The sequence below is a fragment of the Acanthochromis polyacanthus genome, chromosome 1 (assembly GCF_021347895.1).
Source record: "Acanthochromis polyacanthus isolate Apoly-LR-REF ecotype Palm Island chromosome 1, KAUST_Apoly_ChrSc, whole genome shotgun sequence".
NCBI lineage: Eukaryota > Metazoa > Chordata > Actinopteri > Pomacentridae > Acanthochromis > Acanthochromis polyacanthus.
The window spans coordinates 55,984,139-56,009,525 of NC_067113.1; the positions used below are offsets into that span (position 1 = coordinate 55,984,139).

At 39.9% G+C, this 25,387-nt stretch overlaps 1 protein-coding gene across 1 annotated transcript in view; it reads left to right on the forward strand.

Annotated features, from left to right (window-relative positions):
* LOC110968199 (ATP-binding cassette sub-family D member 2-like) overlaps positions 1-25,109 on the forward strand; it is a 28,416-nt gene extending 3,307 nt beyond the window's left edge. Inside the window, exons 2-10 of the mRNA XM_022218041.2 lie at positions 551-731; positions 1,189-1,310; positions 7,674-7,836; positions 11,087-11,181; positions 13,000-13,145; positions 14,751-14,896; positions 16,729-16,813; positions 18,342-18,467; positions 18,585-25,109. Coding sequence (XP_022073733.1) covers positions 551-731; positions 1,189-1,310; positions 7,674-7,836; positions 11,087-11,181; positions 13,000-13,145; positions 14,751-14,896; positions 16,729-16,813; positions 18,342-18,467; positions 18,585-18,789 — 1,269 coding nt within the window. The 3' untranslated portion in view covers positions 18,790-25,109. The remainder of the gene's footprint in view (positions 1-550; positions 732-1,188; positions 1,311-7,673; positions 7,837-11,086; positions 11,182-12,999; positions 13,146-14,750; positions 14,897-16,728; positions 16,814-18,341; positions 18,468-18,584) is intronic.
* Positions 25,110-25,387: the final 278 nt, after the last annotated feature.

The following is a 25,387-nucleotide window of genomic DNA, read 5'->3' on the forward strand; positions in this document are numbered from 1 at the left end:
TTTCCCTCAAAAGTTTTATTTCTTAAAATAAAAAATCCCAAATTTGACAGCGAAATTCACTGGATTTTTGTTAATTTTTTTTCTGAATGTTCTTAAATATTTTTTAATTTGTTTTTTTTTTCCCACCAAAAAATGTTCAAAAATTTCCTTAAATATTTTTGAAAATGTGGAAGTTTTCACTGTGAAAATATATATATATTTTCCACATTTTTAAAACTTTAAAACGGGTCAATTTCACCCGCAGGACGACAGGAGGGTTAAAGAGAACATGGTAGCGGATAGTAAACCAACATTGCATAAGAGAACGATAAACACTAGGGAGGTCGGTGAGGCTTGATCAGACCACTGCAATTACTTCACTTTATTGAATTTGCAGACCACGTGGCACACGGTAATTGTAAGTAAGTATACTCTCACAGTATGTCCTGTCTTAGTGATTACCCCACAAACAGGACAGTTGAACGCTCAGATGAATGAGCTGTCACATCCCAAATGGTGTTTCAATGCAAGGTAGCATCAGGATTGTGTCATGTACTGTTATGTGCTGCAGGTGGAGATGTGTCAGCTGCAGAAGTGCTACCGAGCCCTGGCGGAGCAGATGAACCTGATTCTGTCCAAGCGTCTCTGGTACATCATGATCGAGCAGTTCCTGATGAAGTACGTGTGGAGCGGCAGTGGCCTCGTCATGGTCGCCGTGCCCATCATCACAGCCACCGGCTTCGCTGACAACGGTAGGAAACAGACTCCGGTTGAAGCTTTCACTAGTTTGTATCTGATTGCATGCTGTGTGTAATAAACCGTAAGTGCAGCTATTCCAGTTTAATTCTGTGCTCTGACTACATTTCGTCAGTTCACGTGAGGGTCAGTAGCATCTCCAAACCGACACTTTGCTGCTTCCCCCTCAAACAGGAGCTGATTAGCATGTGTGGAAAACAGTAGCTGCCTCCCACACCTCCCTGATGACTTTCCAGCATCAAAAATGAAGCTTCAACTGAGTCACTTTCTTTGCTACTACTCCAGTGTAAACACTGATGTTTAAATATTTCCATTGTGTCTTCATGCTCACAGGCACAAGATGGAAATTACAAACAGACTTGACGTGCTTAAGTAAACTCCTCCATTGCGTCTTTCTTAGAGTTGTCTTGCTTTCTCTCTCTGATGCCTTTTTCCCTTCTGTCCGTAATCTAGAAACAGCAGACGGACAGACGCAGGTGATGGTGAGCGAGAGGACGGAGGCGTTCACGACCGCCCGGAACCTACTGGCCTCCGGAGCCGATGCCATCGAGAGGATCATGTCGTCCTACAAAGAGGTGCGGACGCTGTTATTTTCAATGTCTCTGTCTGAACAGAATCAGAACTTTATGCTGGAGGTTTACATTTTGTCATTAATCTTCTTTTAAGAGCAGAAAATTACAGTAATAAAAAAGAAAGCAATAGCAACAAGCACAGTGTGCCAACAGAAATTTAATAATACAGAATCTGTTTGAGTTATTGCTCAAGATAAGATCTAATAAAGCTCCAGGCCCGTCCTCATCTTGAAGAATTATAGCAGGCAGTTTTAATGAAAAGTCCATAGAAATCGTCACACCAGTTCTCCACACAGAAACAGTTTGGTTTGCATTTTTCCAGTTCACTGAAATGATCCGTTCAGCTGACAGGAAGGACAGCACTGTAACACTACATACAGTTTTTGGTAGCACAATGACCAGTTCACACCTAGCATGCAATTCAATATCTCTATTCAGAAGAGTAGCATCCATCCAAAGCTAGTGGAGTAATGTAAGATCAGCATCCATGCTGCCCTCACTATCAGGTTTAGCCACGCGTTTGCATTGCAAATTTCTTCATCGTTGAGAAACAGGAATGAATTGCCAGATACTTTCATTATGAGTCCAGTTTTTCAGCAGAAATAGGGCACATTAGCTGGTTTAAAACTGTGTATGTTTCAGTGTTGGATCGTGGGTCAGAGAAAACAAAACATTTTAAGGTTTTACATTGAGCTCAAGGGCAATACAATGGATTTTTTTTTTAGTATCTTCTGATATTTAACCCTCTGAAACCCAAGCAGTTTCGTGCAGTTTTTGCTCCTTTTGTGTTTTTACTCACTGTAGGCCAATTTTTCACTGCAGTATAAAATCCTGACCCTCTGTGGAAAAACAACAACCATAACTAGAACTCCAAAACGTCTTTTGACGCAGTATGACACAGTTATATTGCTATGAATTGTCAAACAAGAAACAAATCAAATTTGTATTTCTTCAATAAAAAAAGGGGAAAAAAACCTGTCATTATCTCGACTAACACCAACAGTCAACCGACAAAAATTCAGAGACTTTTCAGCTGATCTGGGTTGAACTGCAGGCAGTGTACACACAGCCAGATGGGCAATAAGTCTGCCGTGAAATGTTTGTCTTCCAGCTGTTCAGTGTAAACACTACCTGCAGTTCAGCTGAAAAGTCCCTGAATTTTTGTCGTGTGTCGTTTGATCACAGCTAAATCATTAAGGGTGACTCAGTTGCACCGAGGAGCACAGAATTTTTTGCCTGTTACATAATTTGATTTGTGCAAACCGTTTATTTCTGGCAAATTTTTTAAATGAGATATGTAGAATAAGGAGATTTTGGTGGTTTGGTTGAGTTGTGGTCGTTCAAGCACAGTCAGAAAGTTGAAAATCTGACTATGCTTTTTGTTTTTACAGTTTGTGCCTTAATGGTGTCGTTTCATAAAGCAAACAGCATGACTTTGAAGCCTCTCAGCACATTTTGGGGTTCAGATGGTTAATCCATGCAAATTTATGCAAGGAATTATGTGGTGTAGAGCTAATTGCAGCTCACATGAAGTTTTTTTTCTCATTTCTTACTAAAAACACAGCAGGATTTCTTCATGTTGTGGAAATTTTTGCTGCTTGTTGTGTTTATTTATACATCCGAACTATACAGGCGGTAAATGAGACCGTTCTCAAGTGGAGTTGTGTTAGATTTATGAAAGTGAAAGAAGAATGTGGGTCAGTGGTTGGTAGCTGGCAGTGAGCAGAGAAACTACAGGACGTTTTCTGATCAAGAGCTGATGTTTTATTTTTATTTTGATGCTATTTTTGTAGCATATTACCAAACAAGTATACCAGCAGAGGATTGTTTGGATTGGGACTGACAAGTGGCTGAACAGATGTTTGGGTGGATGGGATGGATCAGTGCCCATTCTGATTGACTGACAGATGTATGTTTGGTATCTATCTTTCTTCATCCACTGGATTGAAACTCAGTGTGTCTACACAGGAATTCCAGCACAGAAAGAAATCAGTGAATGAAAGGCCTTGTTCATTGAGGGCCAAATCCCTGATCTCTTGTTGCATTTTAATCCAAAACAAAAAAAAGGGTGAAAAAAATAGCAAGAGCCATTCATGCATTCTCTCTCTCTCTCAGGCTGCATTTTGAGGTCCATAAGAGGATTTGGCTGCAGCACATTTGCGGTGAAGCTGTGTTGCAGTGCTGGCCTAACTTTGATCACATGCCACCCTGTGCTTCGGCATGTATTTTCCCAGACTCTCTGTAATGCCCCCTTGTAAAATATGTACTATTTGATGTAGCTCGTCTTTGTCTGTGACCGAGTTTTGCAGTCTGTGGCGACGAGGAGGAACTGAAACTATCGTGGGTGCTGGCGGGTTTTCGTCACGTCTTTTCAAAACCTTCCCGTTGCCTAACACACAAGCTCGGTTTAACAAATGCACCGAAATGCACAAAACGTGAGTCAGCTGCAGTTTACTAGCGACTCGGGTTTTTGCAGAGCAGCAGATCGCCGGGGCTGTCGTGCCAAACACTTCCCTCGAGGTTACGAGTTTTAGCCTGCACGCGGCTCCGCTCTAGTCGAGTTCAGCGTTCAGATGCAGTGCAGCAAGCCCCTGCATGCAAGGCCGAGAGATGTGTGATTGTGTGCAATTTAAAAGGCAGCAGGGATGGAGCACATTCCTCAGGCACACTGCCCAACTCACGCCTCCAGACACTCCGCTTGTCTATTAGCGTCTGTAGATGTTTGTTGTGTGTTTGATCAGATGGGCCCCATGACGAGGCCCAGCTCATGCTAGTTTGTTACTCATCTTGTAGACATTCAGTTTTTCTTTCTTCTTGTCCTTTAAAGGTCTGCTTCAGTCCCGTCTATTAGGTTTTCTGTTGTCGTGCAGGCTGTGTGTTTTCTCATCCACAAAACATTATGATGCCAAAGCTCTTTCGAGAAAACTAGAAAATGATCAGTTTAGAAGCAGGCAGAGCTGTTCAAATGACTATCTTTTCCAGATTATAAATTTGCTAGTGGTCGTGTTTCATGCCAGGGTCAAGTTCAGGAGCGTTTTATGCAGCATTAAATCTGTCGTAGGACGAGATCCGAGCACAGAAAGCTTTAATAGACATCAGCTCCTACTGACACTCTTATGTCACTGCAGGTCAGCCAGCAGTGGAACCTGGAATGTCTCCTTCTCTCAGGGCTTAGCTTAGCTGTGAATAATCCTCCATCTGTTGATCTTTCGGCTCTGCACTTCTGCATCTCTTCCCATTTTCTCTTTCTCTGTATCTCTGTCACAGTGTTTGCTAGAGCTCAGCTGATGCAGGAATTTTGGGGTCGATTTAAGGGAGTAGAAAAATCTGATATCAATATATTCTTTATATGTGTCGGAGTTGTATTTAAAAAAAAATGTGGCATTGTTTATTAACTCTCCAAGTACACCATTTTTTTTAATTTTTTGACAATTTTTAGATTTACTGTTGTTGTACAGATTGTCCCAGTTTTGTTAAATCACAGATAGTATCCAGTAAAATCACATTAAAATATAATTATTTAACTGCTGACTATTAAAATTAAAACAGGTAAAACTACAAATATTGTCCACATAAAATATGTGTATTTTTATAAATGGTAAAAATGGCAATATTTTTATTGCTTTTAAATCTGCAAAAAATAATACTTTACAGATGCATTTGCTTTTATTTAAAAGAAAAAAATGTGTATATTAAAGATTAGAGATGTTGAGTGTTTTTGAGCTACTATTTTGCATATTTGCCCATGTTTGTTAAATTCCAGATATTATTAATAAAATTACAGGGGAGAGAGTATTTTTACACGTTGACTTTAGGATAAACATACCAAACCTGTGCATGACATCCTCTTAAAAGGTCAGTATTTTTATGAACAGAAAGTTGTTCTTTTACAGTGTCTGACTAAAAGTCTGTTGTGTTTTACTGCATGTAGATCATCTGAAAGTATTGTCATGTTCAAGGTATTTGACATTATTTTCAGAATTTTGTATAGTTTTTGAATGTTGCAATATTCTACTGTTTCTTTGCATGTTTTTTCCGGCACTCTCGCTGATAGAATTTTACTAGTTTTTCTTTTTTTATACAGTCGTTAACAAAAAAAAAAAAGTCTATAACTTATAAACTGATACCAATGTCTCTAATATAGGCCAATATTTTCCAATTAAATGGCCAACAAATATACCTAGTATACATCTAGTATTTCAGCCAACACTGTTTAAATACATCAGTCAAACATGTCTTAGTGTTTTTGTCTGTGTATTCATTGAAACAAAAACCCGAATTTGCACCTATATTGTCTTGTTACTTGCACTTAATGAAGAGACCACTTTTCTAATGCACCTGTGCAGTAGTTTTGTGGCTAACTAAGCTGTGCAGATTAGGTGACACAGTGGTGATCAAGTTCTAATGACACAGCCTCTAACACAAACCACTGTCAACAAGAAACCTACAAGACACAAACTTTCAATTTTTAACGACCAAACCTGTGTGTGACGGCAACAGATGTCAGAGAAATGATCGAATCAGTGTTTTGATTGACACAAAGTTGTGCATTTTACTATCAAACATTATTTCGTCACATAATCCCCCCCCCCCCCCCCCCCCCCCAACATGAGTGATGGCTCACAACAGTTAAGTTAAAACAGAGTAGCAGACAGTTAATCCTGATAGCAATGGAAGTTGTGTAGAACTCGGCCAGCTCCACATCCTGTGTTTGATGTTGAACTTTGGCAGCCAGCAGGCTAACAAGCACATGAGCGGACTGACAGAGCTTGATCCAGTCACATCTCTGCTGCCCCACATGGTGTCCACGACTTCTCAGAAACGGTGTTTGTTGTTTAATAAATTCAAGCTGTGTCAGCAGCCTGCTCTGCCTCTCTGCAGGGAGCAGCTCCACAGGCCAAAGCCTCTTTTGACTCCTTTTCCCTTTAAGCAATAAATTGATTTTGTACTTGTTTGCATCATTATAGGCTATTAAAATTGTTGCTATTGCTTGTAAGGTGTAAACATATTTTCTGAATATTTTAATAGTTTCTGTGGACATTTTTCGTTTCTCAGTGCACAGTGTGCGCAGCAGGTTGGTGTGAGCATGAATGTATGTCTGTGTGTTACCACAGTGTAAAGAAACACTGGAAACCATGGAAAGTCTGGGATTAAATGGGAATATTTCAGATTACGTCATCAACAAATATCTAAGTTTGTGTTAACCTTTTGAACCCCAAAACCTTCCAGAGGGTTTGAAAAGCATGTTTTGTTTTTAAAAATGCTAAATTACACCATTTTTAGCTTTTCAGTGAAAAATTAAGCAAATCTACATTCAAAATCATTTCATCCAAATAATTTTATTCTACACATCCCATTTTAAAATGTGGCATAAATAAAACATTCTGTTAAAAAAGTAAATTCTGTGCTCCTTAGTGCAACTGAATAGTCATTAATAACTCCCCTTTCTTTGTGTTTAGTGTGAAGTTACCATGCTAACACGCTAAACTAAGAAAATGAATATGGTAGCCACATTATCTTTAATAATGATTAAACATTGGCATATTAGCATTGCCACTGTCAATTATGAGCATATTTTCATGCTAGTATTAGCCTGCAGATCAGAGGCATTTATACGCACAGTAGTGACTCAGAGCTCTTAGCCAACTATAAAAACACACATTTTGCACTTTTTGGTGCAGGTGAGATGCCATTAGTAAATTAGTTTCAACCAACAGAAATCTGTCAAACATTCATGGACTACTTGGTTGAACTGCAGGCTGTGTTTACTCAGAGCAGATGGGAGACAAGTAAGGAAACAAATTAAAAATGTGAACAGTCACATTATTGATAGCATGTGGGAACACTTGGAAAAATGTTCTACTAATCAAAACTCAACTTTTTTCACGATTTTGTGGCATTATAACATTGTGACCCTGCACAAAGGACTTTTTTGAGCTCTCTCTACTTCTAGTCATGGTTGTGTTGTTTCCATAGAGGTGCAGGACTTGAAAATTGAGCCCACAGTGAGTAAAAATTAGCAAAAGAAAAAGCCCCAAAACTGCTTGGGCTTCAGACGGCTAACTATTACCTTAGCTGTTTCAACTTTCCGTACTCCACATGGAGTTCAAGTGTTACTTTGTTTACTGAAGTCTTTACTTTCTATTTATTTTCTAATTAGCTGATATACTTGTTTCCATTTGTCTCCTGGCAACAAAACCTCCAGGATTCAAGTAGCTCTGGTTTGCTCCAACCTATGAACACACACGGTCACAGTTTTATCAGCACACGACCTTGACCTAGACTGACACACTCTCGGATCACGCTAACATGTTTCTGACAGCAACCAGAGAGTGACCTTTGACCCCGGTGTGTTTGTCTGGACAGGTCACAGAGCTGGCAGGCTACACAGCAAGAGTCCACAACATGTTTGTGGTGTTCGAGGACGTCCAGAAGGGTGTTTACAAGCGTTCGTCGCTGTCAGCCATTACAGGAACAGAGAAGAAGAGCAAGCCTGGGATGCACATAGATGGACCACTGGAGATCAAGGGTAATGACGCACACAGCAGCTCTTTGTGTTTATGAAAATAAACAAATACAAGAAGAGGCATTCATCTGTCCCCGTATCCACACACTCCTGGATACTGTTGTCATGCTGGACAAACTTTTACCAATTCTGCTTCAGCAAATGTATCGGTATAACATTTCAACAACAAGGCAATTCAAAGTGCTTTACAGAAAACATGAAAAGCATTAACATGGGAGGAAAAGGGACATAGAGCAATATAAAAAAGATGTCAGCGCGTTTAAATAGAGAATAAAAAATAGGTTAGTAGTTTGAGGGCAGCTTGAAAAAAGTCAGAAGCCTAAGATTTGGTTTAATGAAATGCAGAAGCACTCTAAAGGAACTGAGAGCTGACAGACCTGCAGTTTTCTAGGAGTTTGTTCCAGATATGCGGTGCGTAAAAACTGAACGCTGCCTTTCTGTGTAGCATTTTAACCTTTAAAGTAAGCCTGTCAAATTGAGAGGTTGGAATTGTTCGTAATGTTGCAGCAATTTAGAAATGTGTTTTCACCCTAAACCCTTAAGTGATTCAGAAACCAACAACATTATTTAAAGTCAATTATTTGGCAAACAAACCATTGTTAAGACCTCACTTGTGGACTTATTCAGGACACAAGCAGCAGCTTTCTGAATCAGCTGCAGCTGTCTGATTGATTTTTTTTTACAGAGAGCTGTGAAGATGCTGTTCCAGTGGTCGAGTTGACTGAAGATAAATAAAACCACAAGCGAGTTTTTCCAAGTCTGGTATTAGACCAACTTGGTAATTATTCTGTTGTGGCTGTTGAGATTCATGTTAGATTCCATGACAACTCCAAGGTTTCTGCAATGGTTTGTGGTGTTTAACATCACAGATTAAAAATGATTGCTGACTTTTAATCATTGGCTCCAAACACTTTAAGTTATGAAAACAATGGCACATCCAGTCATTGATTTGTTCAATGCAACTACTGACCTTCTAGTCTCCTGTTGATAAAGTTGGTCATCTGCATAGTCATGGTAACATATTTTGTTTGTTTTGCATAATCTCAGCTCGTGGGAACATGTAGATTTTGAACAGAAAAGACCCCAGAATGGAGCCTTGGGGAACTCCACAGGATATTTTTGTCAATTCAGATCAGTAATTGCCTTTAGATGCAAAGTACAACGACAGAACTATAAATTGCTGTCCTTTAAGTTGGATTCAAAATAGGTTGCGCCAGAAAGACGCACACGATAAGATAAGATAGGATAAAACTTTATTAATCCCAAAGGAAACTCTTGTGCCAGATATTGCTCAGAAACAACAAAATTACATCTGAAATGCAATGCCTATAAAGTAGTCAGTATTCTACCCATGGCTTGACCGTGTCTTGCCATAATTTTTGGATAAATCATTTAAATTGGTCAACAGCAAAAACCAGCAAGAGTTAAAATGTGAGTTAGGTTAAAATTAGAGCCCAACTGATGCAGCATTATGCTGATGTTAAAGACCCAGATTGGTCCTGCAAAGATTTTTTTGTGTTGTCTGATAAATATTTCTATATGTCAGCGTTCTCTTTTGGGACATAATGAAAAATAGAAGCTTATAGTAATTTGGAAACTGTGTCATCACATAGGTTGTCCAACAGAGCAGGTCAAACTCCCTTATTTCTGAACTTGCACCACATGTAACAGAGTAGCATCACAGCTGAGCAGACGGTGGTGAAGAGTCAATCTTTGTCTTCATCGTAAATTTCTAATTAGTTTGTAAAATACATTGCTGGAAAAGGACCACATCTTTCCTTGTTAAAGCTGCTGTCCGGAGTTTCCGTTTGTTTTCAATTTATGTATCATTTTTTAACAAAGCTTAAATGTGTTAGTCTAGTTCGATACTATAATATAAAGTTAGTATAACGCGATATGAAAATTTATTCCTGAGCTCCGCCTTCCTCTCATAGACCCCCATGTTATTCCAAAAAGCGCCGGTTGCTGCCGACCAATCAAGTTCGAGCTTCAGCTTTGTCATGCTGTCAATCAACGGTTACGCACACAGCAAGCAAGCCCATGCAGAGGTGGGCGAGCTACGCACTACGCAACCGCGCGCACATTTGTTTTGCTTGTGGAGGAGAGAGTATCAGGGCTCAGCAACTTCCAGAAAAGTTACCAATCCCACGGCTTGTCAGGCCAAGAGACTGCAGGACGTTTTTTGGCTCGGGGTGCTCGCGTCGCTCCCCGACCACGGCCTCCATAGCCCGCCTGCGGGCTTCGTTTAGATGCCCGACCTCTGGAGGAAGATGTTGGGGCGTCTGGGACATACTCTTCGTCAGAGGAGTCATGCAATTCTGAACTCTAGATAGAAATAAATAAACAATGTAACACATATACACGCGTAAATGCACTAAGTTTGATAAACAACGTCATCGAGAGGGATACACGAGTGTAATCACATATTGAAACTTTACTCGTTAGTCCTAGCAGATTCATGTTATTTTGGTATTAGGACAAGTTAGACTCAATACAGCATTCTAACGTAATTCCTTTATTATTTACTAAATGTACTAAATGCAGAAGAGGGGAAAACAGCAAAACAGGCGAGATGCTGCAGCACTCCGGGCACTTCTCTCATGTACTGCGCGCGTGCACAAATAAGGGGGCGAAATCAGAGGGAGGGAGGGAGGGACCAACAGCGTTTTGGGAGACGCTGCGATTCAAACTCCGGACAGCAGCTTTAATGTAACTCTTAACACAGACATAAACAATATCGGCCGGTACATTAAGATCCAAATTTCTCAATAGCTTAAATCAATACCATCCCAAAAATCCAGTATCGGTGAGGTTCTTGGTAAAATACAGTTGAATCTCTGAAATATATTGATTGTACAATTTGTAATTACTCATCAGAAATGGACTTCTCTAATTCAAACTGACTACAGTCTACAATTTCACTTCTACGTTGCACTGTATGAGCAATTATCATGTATTTAACCGAAGCGTTATCTCCTGACATACATTACAAGCAATGACCTTTCTGAAGGCCCAAGGTTGGATTCACTGTATAAATATCCTTGTGTACACATCCATGACCATACAATGGAGAGAGTTGTGTTAAACTATAGCTATAAATGAAGTGACAAAGAGGGCTTAATATTTTTAACCCCCTAAGTCCTACTATCTATGTATTATCCTCATCCGGATCCACGTTTAACAGAGAGAGTCTAATCCCGTGTTTGATGACACATTTTTCTGACACTTCTTTTCTGTATTTTTCTCTCTGCAGGTGAAGTTATCGATGTAGACAAGGGCATCGTGTGCGAGAACGTCCCAATAATCACACCCAATGGAGACGTAGTAGTTTCTTGCTTGAACTTTAAGGTAAGACAAACTCTGAGTCATTTCAGTTTTTATCGTGATCCCCAAAGGTTTTCTGAGTGTCAGAGGTTTCATTATCAGAGTCCCAGGAGTTCGGTGTATGTGGCATTCACTAGCGTTTAGGAATGATCCCCTGCAGTCTCATTAGGAAACGGATACATCCTTTGGGTGTCAGCATGTCGTTCTCCTCAGGAGGTTGAATCTGTAATGAGCTGATGAGGGTTTTGTGATGCTTAAAATCACACATGAATGCTGACAAGAGTCAAATGTGACTTTGTGAACCACTCAGATTCAGATGCCACATATTATTTGCATCTAATGTTCTGTGCATCCACCCTGTCTCTCCTGCCACATGATATAAATTGTAAATACTACTATAAATGTTCACTCATCCGCCATTCAGCACATTCATTTTGCTTTTAAAGCTAAAAGAAGCTGGACGTGTGCTCATGTTAGAGGTTGTTTTTGTATCTGAATAATTAAGTTAAGCCTAATTTCATTGATGATAATTTGACACAAGCCTGGATTTCTCAGTTCTTCAAAGCTGCCTTTAAAGTTCCTTTAATACTGCGGTCAGAGTGGCATGTTAAATACATTATGGTGGATTAACAAGCTGACCTTGTTCCCTTTCCATCAGTTAGCCACACCTCTCATGACTCCAGCTGTTTTACTAAGTTTACAATAAAGGTCGAGCACAATATCTACACTTCTGTTGCCTTAATTTACTTTAAAAAATCTCCAGAGGAAGTAGCTTTGCAAAAACAAACAGCAGCTCATGTATGCAAACTCCAGCTATCCCTTGGTTGAGCTGTACTCTTGGGTTTAAGAATTTGCATGCCTTTCATCTTTTATTCTAAATATCTGCACATGACAAATGGAATAGAGCATCAGCAATGTAAAAATCTACATTTACACTGTACAATAAAGACTGAGAGAACTCAGTTCCAGCAAGCCAAAGCAGAGATTTTTAAGTATTTCACTAATACAGAGAAACATTTTGGCTCTGATTCAGAATATTTTACTGCTTTTTCCTCTCAGTGGGCTCCAGTTATTTGTACAGTGAGAATTAAAAGTGATTATTTCCCCTGTCTACTTCTGGCAAGGATTTTGCCATTTAGTTAAAAATAATGATTTTGCAGAAGAGTTGTTTCATACATCTTTCAGTTTAAAATCTTTTCTGATCTTTTTATTGCTTCAAATGCTAATTTGATATATTTCATTTTGTTACAGTGACGCTTCACGATGAATAAGGAAAACTGACAGCATAATTATTATAGGAATGATTAATTTGACAGTTTTCGTGACATGGTATTATAAGAAAGGTAAATTTTATGCAGGTTTCAGATAGACATCACCATGTTGTTGCATATTTTTGACATTTTTCTTACATGTGAAAAGCTATTCTGAACATATCAATTAGGCCTTCAGGTTTATACTTCATTTTTATCGCTTTTCTACTTTTTACAGACACAAAGTGACTCATGCTGTGCTGCTGTCGTCTCTCTGATGGCTGCAGGCAAGCCAGAGGCACTTAGCGATAGCTCCAAACAGTCAGATGTGGCTTCCAGCTGTAGCTCACAATGATTCAGGTTAAAAGGCAGAGAACACACACCTACAGTACAGCCTCTTTTGTTTTCAAAGCAACGATCTCTGGGTTAAATTTTTCCAGTCGTTTTTGTTGACTAGTGTGAACTACCATCAACAGCTGCACACCCACTCATGCTTTCTGTCCGATAACTTTGTTTTGCATTTTGATAATGCATTGTAATTATACTGACGACTGCTTCGGGAGGATCTAATGAATTGTCTTGTCTTTGTTAGGTGGAAGAGGGCATGCACCTCCTGATCACAGGGCCTAATGGATGCGGAAAGAGCTCTTTATTCAGGATCCTCAGCGGCTTGTGGCCCGTCTACGGCGGCCGGCTGCACAAACCTTCTCCTCAGCACATGTTCTACATCCCTCAGAGGTACGCACACTAACACATGCTCTGAATAACCTAATATCCCACAATGGAGAAGAGCACTGGAAGAACTACAGGCTTTGATCCTCGTACCAGTGAAGCCAGTAATCTAATCTATTGTAACAGGACCTGTGTGAGTAGAAACCAGAGCTCTGAACACAGTGAAATATTTACCATCCACATTAGGCCAGTAATTTCTTTCTTACACTTCTTCAAGAGCCCAAAATAAGGAGGAAAATTACCCTCTGAATCCCAACTTTCTCACGGTCTTTGAACTACTCATCTGAGACATGCTGTTCCATTTGGAAAAATACCCAAATCTAAGGTAAAATTTTGGTTTTCCTGTAAAAATAAGTGTCTCATCAATAAAAAAAAAATCTGCAAAAATGAACTGATTGGTCTAACCAGATTCTATGAAAATCGAAAAATTCTGTGCTCCTTACCAGAACCATGAAGTCATTAGTAACTCAGCTGTATCCAGCAGTCACCTGACATAAATTCAGGGACTTTTCAGCTGAACTGCAGGCAGTGTTTACACCAAACAGATGGGAGACAAGCATGGAATCAAATTTTAAAAAATGTAAATTAGGAATTATCTATTGTATATTGTACTTATTAAAGTTTTTAATGTGTTTTGATACTTGATGCCTGTCAGCACTGTGTATACATTATCTGCAGTTCAACCTAGTTCAACTGAAAAGTCCCTGAATTTTTATAGCGTGACTATTGATTGTAGTTGAGTCACTGATATTTCATGGTTGTGCTGGGGAGTGCAGATTTTTTTGTTCTTTGACAGAGTCTTATCAGAGCAAATGGTTAATTTTTCACAAATTTTTAAATGACACCCAGAATACAGTGGTTTTGATAAAATATTGTGATTTTAAGCTTAGATTTGGTTAGGTTTCTTGATGTAAAAAGACGTCAGGTGAGTGAAAGCTTCAGAAATGTTAAAATCCACAGATTCCTTTGTTTTGATACATTTTTGGTCTTACAAATGGAGTGATTTTGGCAGTTTTGTAGACACAGCATGCTTTTCAAACCTGGATTTTTGCTTTCAGCAGGTTTACTGAGAAAATGTTCAGCAGATTGATTTGTTGTTAAAATAATTGGTGCATGGTAAACATTAGCACATAGATAAACATCTGTTAAAGTCACGTGGATAGTTGTGCTGTCCATTCTCTAAACTCTCATTGAGTAGGATGATGAAGAAATCCTCCAGAAAGGTCAGCAGCAGGGCACCAACCCTTAAACTGAAATGAACTGAACCAGTCGAAGACAAACCTTCAAATGTAATCGTACCCAGAGGAGGGCGGCTTAGAAGTGCACACTCAGCTGACTCCCTCCTGCAGAGCAGTGAATATTTTATACATAGGATGAGACGGCCACCTGGCAGCTGTAACAGAATCCAACACATTCTCCACAATAGCAGCGGCCGAGGCGAAATGGGTGTCTTTTTCTTTACGCATTTGTTCTGTGAAGTGTCTAAAAGTTGTGCTCTTTTGTGCACACACACCCTCTTTGTTAGCTCGTTCCTTAATGCACTTAAGGAAATGAGGAGCTGACAAAGGCAGCGGACAGCGCATGAGAGTGTGTGTGATTGTGTTCCTTCAGGCCATACATGTCTATGGGGTCGCTGCGGGACCAGGTCATCTACCCAGACTCGGTGGAGGACATGGCAGCCAGAGGAATGAGTGACAAGGACCTGGAGGCCATTTTGGACATAGTCAATCTGAATCAAATTGTCACCAGAGAAGGAGGTAGGCGAGTAATAGACACGATCAATCAATCAGTACAACTTCATTCTTCCCTGTAGGGGCAATTGAAAGAAGCCCTGAAACTTTCTTCAACTACACAAAGTATCTATCAGAGAAAATCAGTCAGACAAAACAGCTTGACACAGACTATGTAAGGATTACCAACTGTACTATACTAAGATTAATCATTACAAAACATCAGTCACCATTTTGGTTTTACAGGTTCTACAATTTGACTTACCTCATCTCACTGAATGCCAAGCAGTTTTTGTTTTTTGGATCCTTTTGTTTTTTCCTTCTGTCACACATTTATTCGCTTTGGACTCATTTTTCACTGCAGTATAAAGTTCTGCACCTCTGTGGAAACAGAGCAGCCACGACTTAGAAGAAGAGAGAACTCCAGAATATCTTCTTTGCAGTGTAACAGTTAAACAATGACATAAATCAGAAAAACAGAAAAAGCCAAAATTGAATTTCTTTATTTGTGTGACAAAAACAGGGGGAAAAAAACTGTAATCAGCATGTACGACATTTTTACAAGTGCTAATATTTTTAAAAATGCTAACTCTACAAACAAGACCTGTCTCCTGTGTGCTCTTTGTAAACACCGCCTTGTGATTTTTTTAGTTCCATCTGAATCACTAGTGGCTTTACGGTTGTGCAGAGGAGCAATAATGTTCTTAGTTTAACAGAATTTGATTTGAGCAAACAGTATATTTTTGGTCATTTCTTTGCAATTGTTAGCTTAGAAGACAGACTACACATGGAGGAATATTGGAAAATTCAACGTCTTTCAGATTCTTTCTGTTTTTACAGTTCCTGGCTCTGATTAGCTGAAACATTTCTGCAGTTTTTTTAAAGATAGCATGCCCTTCAAACCCTCTGGCAGGTCTTGGGGTTCAGGGGGTTAAATCTTCCTCTGGGTGGAATAAATAACTGTAACTATTTGGTTTGTGTAATCTTTTCACTTGTTCAGCAATGCTTTATCTTCACACTATAATATCAATTGTACAAATCAGTAATGTTTATGCCTTAAAACATTACTACTTTATAACTTTATTACCTAATGCTATCACTGACGATGCTTTCATACATTTCTGTAGTCTAACATTAGTTTATATGCTTTGCTTGAAGTATATTTGCTAATTTTGTCTGTTTTATTTTCTACCTATCTTGTTATTTGTGTTTACCTGTGTATATATATTGTATTATTGTCTTTAAAGTACCATTAAAAACGAGCTCTCAAAGGTTTTTTTTTTTACTGATGCAGTATTTCAAACTAATTGTAAGTCAGAACATGTTTGCTGGAGTTTGAGATCAAACAGAGGAGTTTGTGTGTTTGTACCAGGCAGAATCTTGATCTTGCGTATTACTTGTGTTGCCTAAACTTGAGTGTGGCTATTTGGCAGCCGTTTTTCTAGCCGTTGCCAAACAAACAGGACTATTGTTGATGGCCAACTACTGTACAAAGCTTAGTGCTGCAAGAGGGTTTAATGTATGAATGGCTGCACTGTGGAAATGTTGGGAAAGGTTCTTGAGCGCGCACGCAAATTAATTTACGCATTTGCAGTCATGGATCATCATTTGTGGATGTGGTCACACGAGCACATGCAATGGGACTGAAAGGATTTTGTGTTTAGTCTGTAGAAGAAAACAGTCTGACTGTGTCACGTGGCTCGTAAACCAGGAAAAGCTTTCAGTAAACATCATGTACTCTGTCTTTCATTTAAAACAGCAACAGTTTGTTTACACTAAATGGGTCAAAGTATATTAGACTAACTTTCTATGTAAAATTTTCACCATCTTGTGTTTCATGTAACATCTTTTTTGTCCAGGCTGGGATGCTGAGCTGGATTGGAAGGATGTGCTGTCAGGAGGCGAGAAGCAGAGGATGGGCATGGCTCGTATGTTCTACCACAAGTAAGAACCAAACATAACACTGAGGCCATTTCACCATCATAAACTCAAAAGACTCTCCTGGAGGATAAAATACCAACTTTACTACCAAACAGTAAACCTTGTCAACAAGTTTCTGCTGATGGCATCGTCAGTTTTGGTTTCTGGATAAAGACCTGTAAGGCAAATTTCTATCAACCTCATCTGTGCTTTTTGTTTCGTGCTAGTTAGCTAATGTTAGCACACAGCTAAGGTGTTAAGAACGGCAAAAACTGTACCCGCTAAACACTAGCATGCTACCATTGTCTCTTGGTTAGCTACAAGATGTGCCTACGTACAGCCTTACAAGGTCGTATTATTGAACTAGTCACATTTACACCAGTCAGTGTGATGCAATAAACACGCTGCTGCTGATAAATGTTAGCGTTGTAGTTGTGAGCACATTGCCATGCTAGCTTTAGCACATAGATCGGAGCTAATGCAGTACTGTTGCACAGGCTTCCAGAGCTGCTAACATGGCTGTTAAGTCTTAGACCATGGCCGTCCAGTTTCACATAATGAGTTGCTATTAAGAAACTGGCTGCTGAATGTTACAATCAAGACCTACTTGGAATGTTTTCATTGTTGTACATCTTCAAGATTAAATATCACTTCAACCCTCTGACCCCCAACAGCCACCAGCAGGTTTGAAAGCCAAACTATGTTTAAAAAAATGGACAATATCAGACCATTTTCAGTGCCAGAAACTGTGAAAACAGAAAGAAATGTCAGATTTTCTACTTTACAGTGCTTCTGGAACTATTTATCCGGAACGTGTGGGGAGAATGTTCCAAATCTAAGCTGAAAAGACAGAGCCAGTAGCTATAAACAAAGAAACAGTGGAAAGGATTTGAAGTTTCTGACAGCCCTTGAACTACTCCTCTATGACATTTCAACCTACTTTTCCCATTTAAAGATTAACCAAAAATATACTGTTTGTTTTAGCCAGATTTTGTTACAATTTTGTTTCACAACCATGAAACCATTCGTGACTCAGCTTTGACCAACAGTCACATTACAAAAAATTTAGGAGTTTTTTGCTGACCTGGATTGAACTGCAAGCTGTGTTTGCACAAGCAGACAAGAGACGGAGTATGGAAGTAAAATATACATGGAAGTAATAAATATCTGTAGTTTGCAGAGTCCCAATTTCTTTGAAGTATTGATATCACCTTTTGGCATTCGAAAAAATGTTACGTTTTTTTCTCAGGTCATTGATCAAAGAATTCAGCTTTTTTTTCTTTTTCTTTTTCTTATTCTATTGTGACTTTCCTGAGTTCTGTCTTCTTCGTGTCATGGTTGTGATGCTTCCATAGAGGTGCAGAACTTTGAATTGCAGTGAAAAAATGATCCCATACTTGATTAATAATGAGACAAATGCATAAACTACCCATCAACTGCCTCCGGTTCAGAGGGTTAAAGCTCATGAGCTCATCTGCCGTTGCAGTTTGACCTTGTTTATGGCGTGCACTGGGATGGCAATTTTTAACACCATGTCCCTTGCGTGTGTCAGGCCTAAATATGCTCTGCTGGATGAGTGCACCAGCGCTGTGAGCATTGACGTGGAGGGAAAGATTTTCCAGGCTGCCAAGGATGCCGGCATCTCCCTGCTCTCCATCACGCACCGACCCTCTCTGTGGTAAGACGCTTCACACTGCAAAGACACTCTATTCTCATGTGTGGGGGGGGAATTTAGCTGGCGTTTCTCAGAGATATCCTCGAGAGTAAACTTCCTATCGTTCCTCTCCACCTCCAGGAAGTACCACACCCACCTGCTGCAGTTTGACGGCGAGGGAGGCTGGCGCTTCGAGCAGCTGGACACGGCGACACGACTTTCCCTGACCGAGGAGAAGCAGCGTCTGGAGGCCCAGCTGGCCGGCATTCCTGAGATGCAGCATCGCCTCAACGAGCTCTGCAAGATCCTGGGAGACGACTCGGTCCTCAGAACAGCTGAGGAGTGAGACGGGAGGGAAAAGAAGGAGGCCCAGAAGAGGGAAATGAAGAGAAGAAGTGAGGGGAGGAGAAGACGACGAAGAGAGTGTGAGAGAGGCAATGAAAGAAAAAGAAATGTGGAGGTGGTTTGTTAGCATTGTTTTCTAGCTTTTTTTCTTTTTTTTTTGCCTGTTTAGATTTTTTTCTTTTTGCTCCGAGCCTCTTGTCAAAGCTCTCAATGCCTGCTAGTCTTTGAGCTCTCTCCTTTCTCTTTATTCTTTCCTTCGTCTGGGGAAGTGGAGGGGGGAGAACGAAGTGCATTCAGAAGCGTTCCTCCCCCTCATAACGCACACCGACTGCATATTCAGATTTTAAAATGTGTTGCTTTTAGCAGACGTAATTGGCGCAATCAATCCTGCCATCGTTCCAAGTGGCAAGACTGATGAATTCAAATAACCGAGATAATGAATTTGTTTGTGATAAGGCAGTTTTAGAGCACTTTACTCGCTTTTAGAGGGCTGTTTCTGCTTGTTGTGGTGAAGTACGGCAATATCTGCGTTTAGCTGGAAATCTTTTCTTTTTTTTTGTTAATGTAGAACCACTATCCTGTCCAAAGCAGTATTCCAGACCCGGTACACTGGGCTCTGCAGGATCCACGTTTGTTTTTACCTCCATAATTTAGCAGTAGATTTTTACTGAACCTATTGCAGGCTCTTTGTTTTCAGGAGGTCAGAAGAGAATATTTTTCATAATGTCAAAATATGCCTTTGTTTAGTTTGTGTGTAAATAGTCACAGTACAATCCATTTTCCTTAAACCTCATCTTGTTATTGCAGAGCTACTGATGCAGACTCAGTTTGGTCTATTATTAGAACGATTAGTGACGCAGGTCTGACTCCTAAACTATAGGTTTCTGGTTAATTGAACAAATACAAAGAGCTGAAGAGGTCCTCTTCAAGGGCGAGCTGACGCTGGTAGTCCAGTCTGTCAGCGAACAGTCACATATATGTACTGGTCAGGTAGCCGTTCAGACAACATAACTGTCACATACACGTGCACAAACTAGACACCTGTATTGACACAAAACAGTCGCGTTTCTCCTCCGTCAGCAGTGCCGCTGTGCCCTGGAGGTTGTTTTGAGTCATGTTTGGATGCATAGCGGTTCTGGACAGTGAGTTGACATGCTTAGTTTTCAGTGCGGTGAAGTGTGTGTTTACATGCACTGAACTATTCCACATTATTTTCCACATTTTGTTATGTTACAGTACTGTATGTGGAGACTTGGAACCTAATTAGCTTCACTGTAGAGGGCGTGTACATCCATCAGTCACAACATTAAAACCGCCTATTTACGTTTGCGTAGGTCGCTGTTGTGCCTCCAAACCAGTTCTGAGCTGTCGGGTCTCTGTGGACTGGGCTTGTTTGGGGCTTGGTCAGATTGGATCTGCTGAATGTAGAGGCTAAGTCAACACCTGTAGCTCTTGGTTGTGTTCCTCGAGCAGCTTTTGTGGTGTTGCAGGTGCATTGTCCTGCTGGGGGTAGGTTTGGTCTGCAACAATGGCTGCATTCATAATCACATGCTTTGTCTCGTTGCTTTAAAGTAATAAAGAAAATGTGCAATAGCTGACATGACAAAGAGTACATACAGCAGGGATGTCAAACTCATTCCACAAAGGGCCGGTGTGGCTGCAGGTTTTTGTTCCAACTAAGCAGCATCACACCAGACCTGACTGATTTAATCAAATGATCTCAGTCTCCAGACAGGTCATTGGTCAGACTGTGTGCTCTAGGCTACAGCATTTAGTTCCAACATATCTACAGCACACAGTCTGACCAATCACCTGTCTGGAGACTGAGATCTGTTGATTAAATGAGTCAGGTCTGGTGTGATGCTGCTTAGTTGGAACAAAAACCTGCAGCCACACCGGCCCTTTGTGGAATGAGTTTGACATCCCTGACATACAGTTTGCATACAAATAGGACATGTTATTTCATCGTAATATTGCGCTTTGCTCAATATCCATTGTGAACTGTAGTGCGAAATGAGCAAAATGAGTCATCTGTCTGTCTTTGGTCTCTCAGCTACTCTAAGTTGTTCTTACTTCACATATGAGATGTAACTGCACAGATGATTGTGGGTCAGAATGTCAAGAAAAGCAAAATTCTGTTAAGTTTGACCAAATGCGGTAGGACATCTGATTATTTTTACCAAGTACATTTGACATACTACATCATCTGGCATACTATGTAGTATGATTGTGTGAATGTGGATGGCAAAGCAACATCTGCATGAAGAAGCCTTTATTTGTCGCAAATACATTTTACAGCAACATGAAATGTTGTTTTCACATGTCCCAGTTGTGGTCAGATTGCAGGGTCAGCCATGGTGCAGCATCCCTTGAGCAGGAAGGGTTAAGGACCTTGCTCAAGGGCCCAACAGTAGCAGCATTGGGATTTGATCCTCTGACCTTCTAAACAGTAGCCCAGAGACTTAACCATTATGCCTGGAGCCAAGTGTCCCCAACAGAGCATGCATATATTCAGTTTTATTTATGCTACCTGTAAATGTTGTGGCTGATCAGTGTATACACTAGTAGAAAGGTTCTAAGTATAGACTGTATATAGAAGATGTACATAGCAACCATGACAGCATCTATTGGTTTCTGCATCAGGGTCTTGGTCTTTTAAAACCAGATGTAACAAATGAGCAGTAGATCTCACCGAAGAACCCAAGAACATTACCTTTAGTGATTCAGAAACAATCTGCTAATTACAAGGTAGCCCTCCTCTAAAACATACCTTAGTTTGCCACCTTTTTTAAACAAAATCGGTGTGGAATTATAAAAATGAACACCATGCTGTGATCAAAAAGTCTTGAAATTAGTGATCGGACCCATTAGCTCATTAGATGAATGTTTACAGAGGTAACAAATCAAGCAAGCAGTAGGCTGGCTTCTCATAGACTTCTATCCAATCTGACTTTTCTCCAACTAGGGCAGCCGCCCCCTGGTGGCTGTTAAAAACAATGCAGTTTTAAGGTACTTCCACATTGACTTCACTTACCAGAAACTGAGGCTATGTCCATCTTTTACGTACAGTCTGTGGTTGTGAGTGAGTGATAAACTGCAGACTGTGGAGCTGAATTGATAATATTTAGCTGCTGTCAAAGCAAGATTGTCGCTGATAACGAAGACCAGAAGTTGTGATACTGTGAAACTAGTGGTTTGTTACCTTTCCATCACTTTCTTCTGATCAAACAGTCATACATGCTGTAGTTGAGGCTGCTAAAGATACTTTTATAGGTCTTTCTTGTGGTTCAAACCTGTGGACATGCTCACTGTGTCAGGAATAGTATACTTGTACTAAGATTTAAAGGAAAGAGGTTTTTGTAGGAGTTGCTCAGATGCTGCGACAAACAGAGAAAGCACAGCACTTCTCTATGAAATACTGCACTCAAAGCCCAATCAGTGTCACTTCCAAGCTTAAGTGACGAGCACAGCATAATAACAATAACAATGAATCATCTCACTGATTGTAACACCACTATTTTGTTAGAAAACCTCTGTTTCTTAACACACCACCGCGTCGAATGGACAATCAGGCAAATCATCAGCAGAATAGAAACAAATGCAGTACTTCAAACTACACTTGGACTTGTTATAATCCTCAGAGAAAAGGCTAAACAAGCTCTGATCTGAGTTATGTAAGTACACAGGCATTATCTGATCTGCTGGGGCACTTCTAATGCATGTTGCTGTGTCTGCATGTCAAAGGTTAATGGCTCCCCTGTTAGCCTGAGCTCTGATTGCGTCCAAGATGTATCGGATGCAACGTCTTTGCTCCACTGCAGCATTTAAAGCGTGAAACCTCCCCTCATGGCTTTTAGCGGACAGTCGAAGAAAAGGACTTCAGAGCATTTGGATGCAGCCCTGCTCTGCTCAGGACGACGGCTGCTAGGTTACTTAAGGACAAACTTTTATCCCCCGAAATGTGACTCGAGAACAAAAACGGCTGCTTCAGTTTTGAAATGTCAGTGCATTCCATTAAAATGTAAAGGAATAAATAGCTGGTGTGCTCTTGTGAAATAATCGGAATAATCGGACGGCAAAAGGAAGTTACCACGCTTTCATTTGGTGTGCAAGAGAGCATGGTGGGCATTACTGCAGGCCTTTATGACAGCATCATGCACTGGAGTCAAACATATGATCTTGTCAGGCCGACTCTGTTGACAGGAGGGCAGACGAGCCGCCGAATGACGCAGAGTCTGCCAAGTGACACGAGGCCAACTCTAAACAGTGCCTCATATTCATGGGCATGACGACAGCTTTGGTTAATAGGGCAGAAAAACATTATTTCATCTTGAGAGGATGGGATAAGAAATGATGAGGTGCCCTTTTATTTGAGTGAGATTGTGCTCCTGATTCTGTTTTATGAATGTTCTTGTTTTCAGAGTTTGTATACTTCAGTATCCTCTAATTCTGCAAAAAGACAGATATTAGCTGAAGCTAAACCCAACACCGCTGCAGTTAAAGAGCCCATATTTAGCCTTTTTGAGGATTTTTTCCCCTTCCCTGTAGTTTGTCATACCTGTCTATGTATGGAAAAAGGTCTGCAAACTTATGAAGCAGAATTATTCTCTTACCTGCCAGAGATGCTCATATGAAGTCCAGGCTTTTCTTCACACGTCTGCATAAGAGCATGACAGGATATTTGGGCTTGATGCCGATTTCACCAAGTAAATAAGGAATTTACATTGACCAGTTTTACACATATATGCACAGTATGTATACATAAACTCGTATTTTTTGTGTATAAATAAGAAGAAGTTTGGACATTGACTGAAATATGTCTCCAAGCTGGAACCAGACTAGTTTAAAATTGCATATTGTATTCTATAATCTATTTTAAATAGCCCAATATTCAATAATGATGAATTTTTGTTCATGTTTAAGTATGTCAAATATAGCATAGGTTATGTGCATGGCAAAACATCTTCTATCAACTGCAGTTTTTTTGGGTGTTTTTTTTAGCTAGCTAGGAAGCTAATACTAGATTTGCTCCTATTATTGTAGTAGAATTAACTCCAATCAGTTCATGGTTTGAATAATATTACAAACCAGGAGCTAAAACAAAGCATTTCTGACAGAAAGTGAAACAAGGTGCTGCAGCAGTGTACAGTATAAGGAAAAAAAACATTTTTTGAACATTAAAGCCTGTAAACATATTCTAGTAGACCCCAAAATGGAAATGTGATTCCATAAATGAGTACAATGTGGGCTCTTTAACTTGTCAAAGTCACAGCAAACTGGTGAGTAGAGGTATACATTGATGGATTACTACATATGAAAGAAAGGGAGGAGAAGGAATATTAGCATCTGTATCTGCCGGATGCATAAAAAGCCTCTGTTTACTGTCTGAAAAGGTGATAAATGGTTGCTTTTGTGTGTGCAGTTTGTTTCTGCTGCCCCCAAGTGGCCAAAAATGCGTACTGTCAGTTAAATATTCCCTGACTTTAGCCACCTTCTTTCATATACCGCTTTTAATCTGCATTTTCATGGTGATTTGGCTTCTACAGTGGCACCTCATCAGTTCTTATAACAACAGGACACAAGGAAGTCTCCTATTCTTACTGTCAAAACTTTGATAGTGAAGCTTTCTCATTCTATCACCCCAATTGTAAGAAAACAGGTTGAATGTATCCCTCAAAGCAAACTCTAAGGTCAGAGAGAATACCTGTGGTCAGGTCGTAGAAGCTTCTTTTATTTATTTATTTTTGATTACTAAATAGATCATTTCATAATTGTGTTGATAGTGCATGTTACAGTATTTTATTAGAGCCACAATGTGGTGTAACACTTTAGATTTGCTGTACATGTGGTGTGTGAACTGGGATTATGGCGAAGAAAGATGCTTCTCAGGCTGAAATTCCACATTATTCCAGCGGTGCAGGACAGTCAAATCGATATTTAAGTCATCTCATCTGGTATCCAACTTTAAGGATGTTACTGCAGTTTTTAAGGTGTTGATAAGACTGTGATGTACCACAGACCAGCATGCATTGATTCTCCCTTAAAGCCATGGATTACTGCAGTTACTTCATAATTACTTTAAAGAGAGCTCTGTTTTAAAATCCAAACTCCCGTTCATGTAACCATTTTATATTTTGAATTCCTCTAACATCAACCTAGACCTTCTTTATTGGGATCTCTTAGTGTCATGTGTAGAAGTCTGTATTCTTTAACCTCAACTTTAATGTCATCTGCTCAGAAATCCCAGCTAAGGTCACTTTATGACAAAAGATGAAGATGTATTTTCTTGTAAATAAAGCGATACAGTGCGACCTCAAAAAATGAGTTCTTTCATCTTTTTTGCAGTGTTTTGCTTAAAAAGGCATCTATTTTGAAATTTTAAAAAAAGGGATTACCACATGCACTTGGCACAACAGCTAGCTTCTCTCAGTCCAGTTCAAACAGACACTGACCACTTGGAATGTTTGCTAGCTAGAAAAAACGTCAGCTAACTCCTCCCTAACAACATAAACAGTAACCTATGATTAAATGCAGCAAAAATGAGAACCTGTAATGATAATAATGTGTTGGTATTGAGTGGTCGTTAAGAATTGTACCAC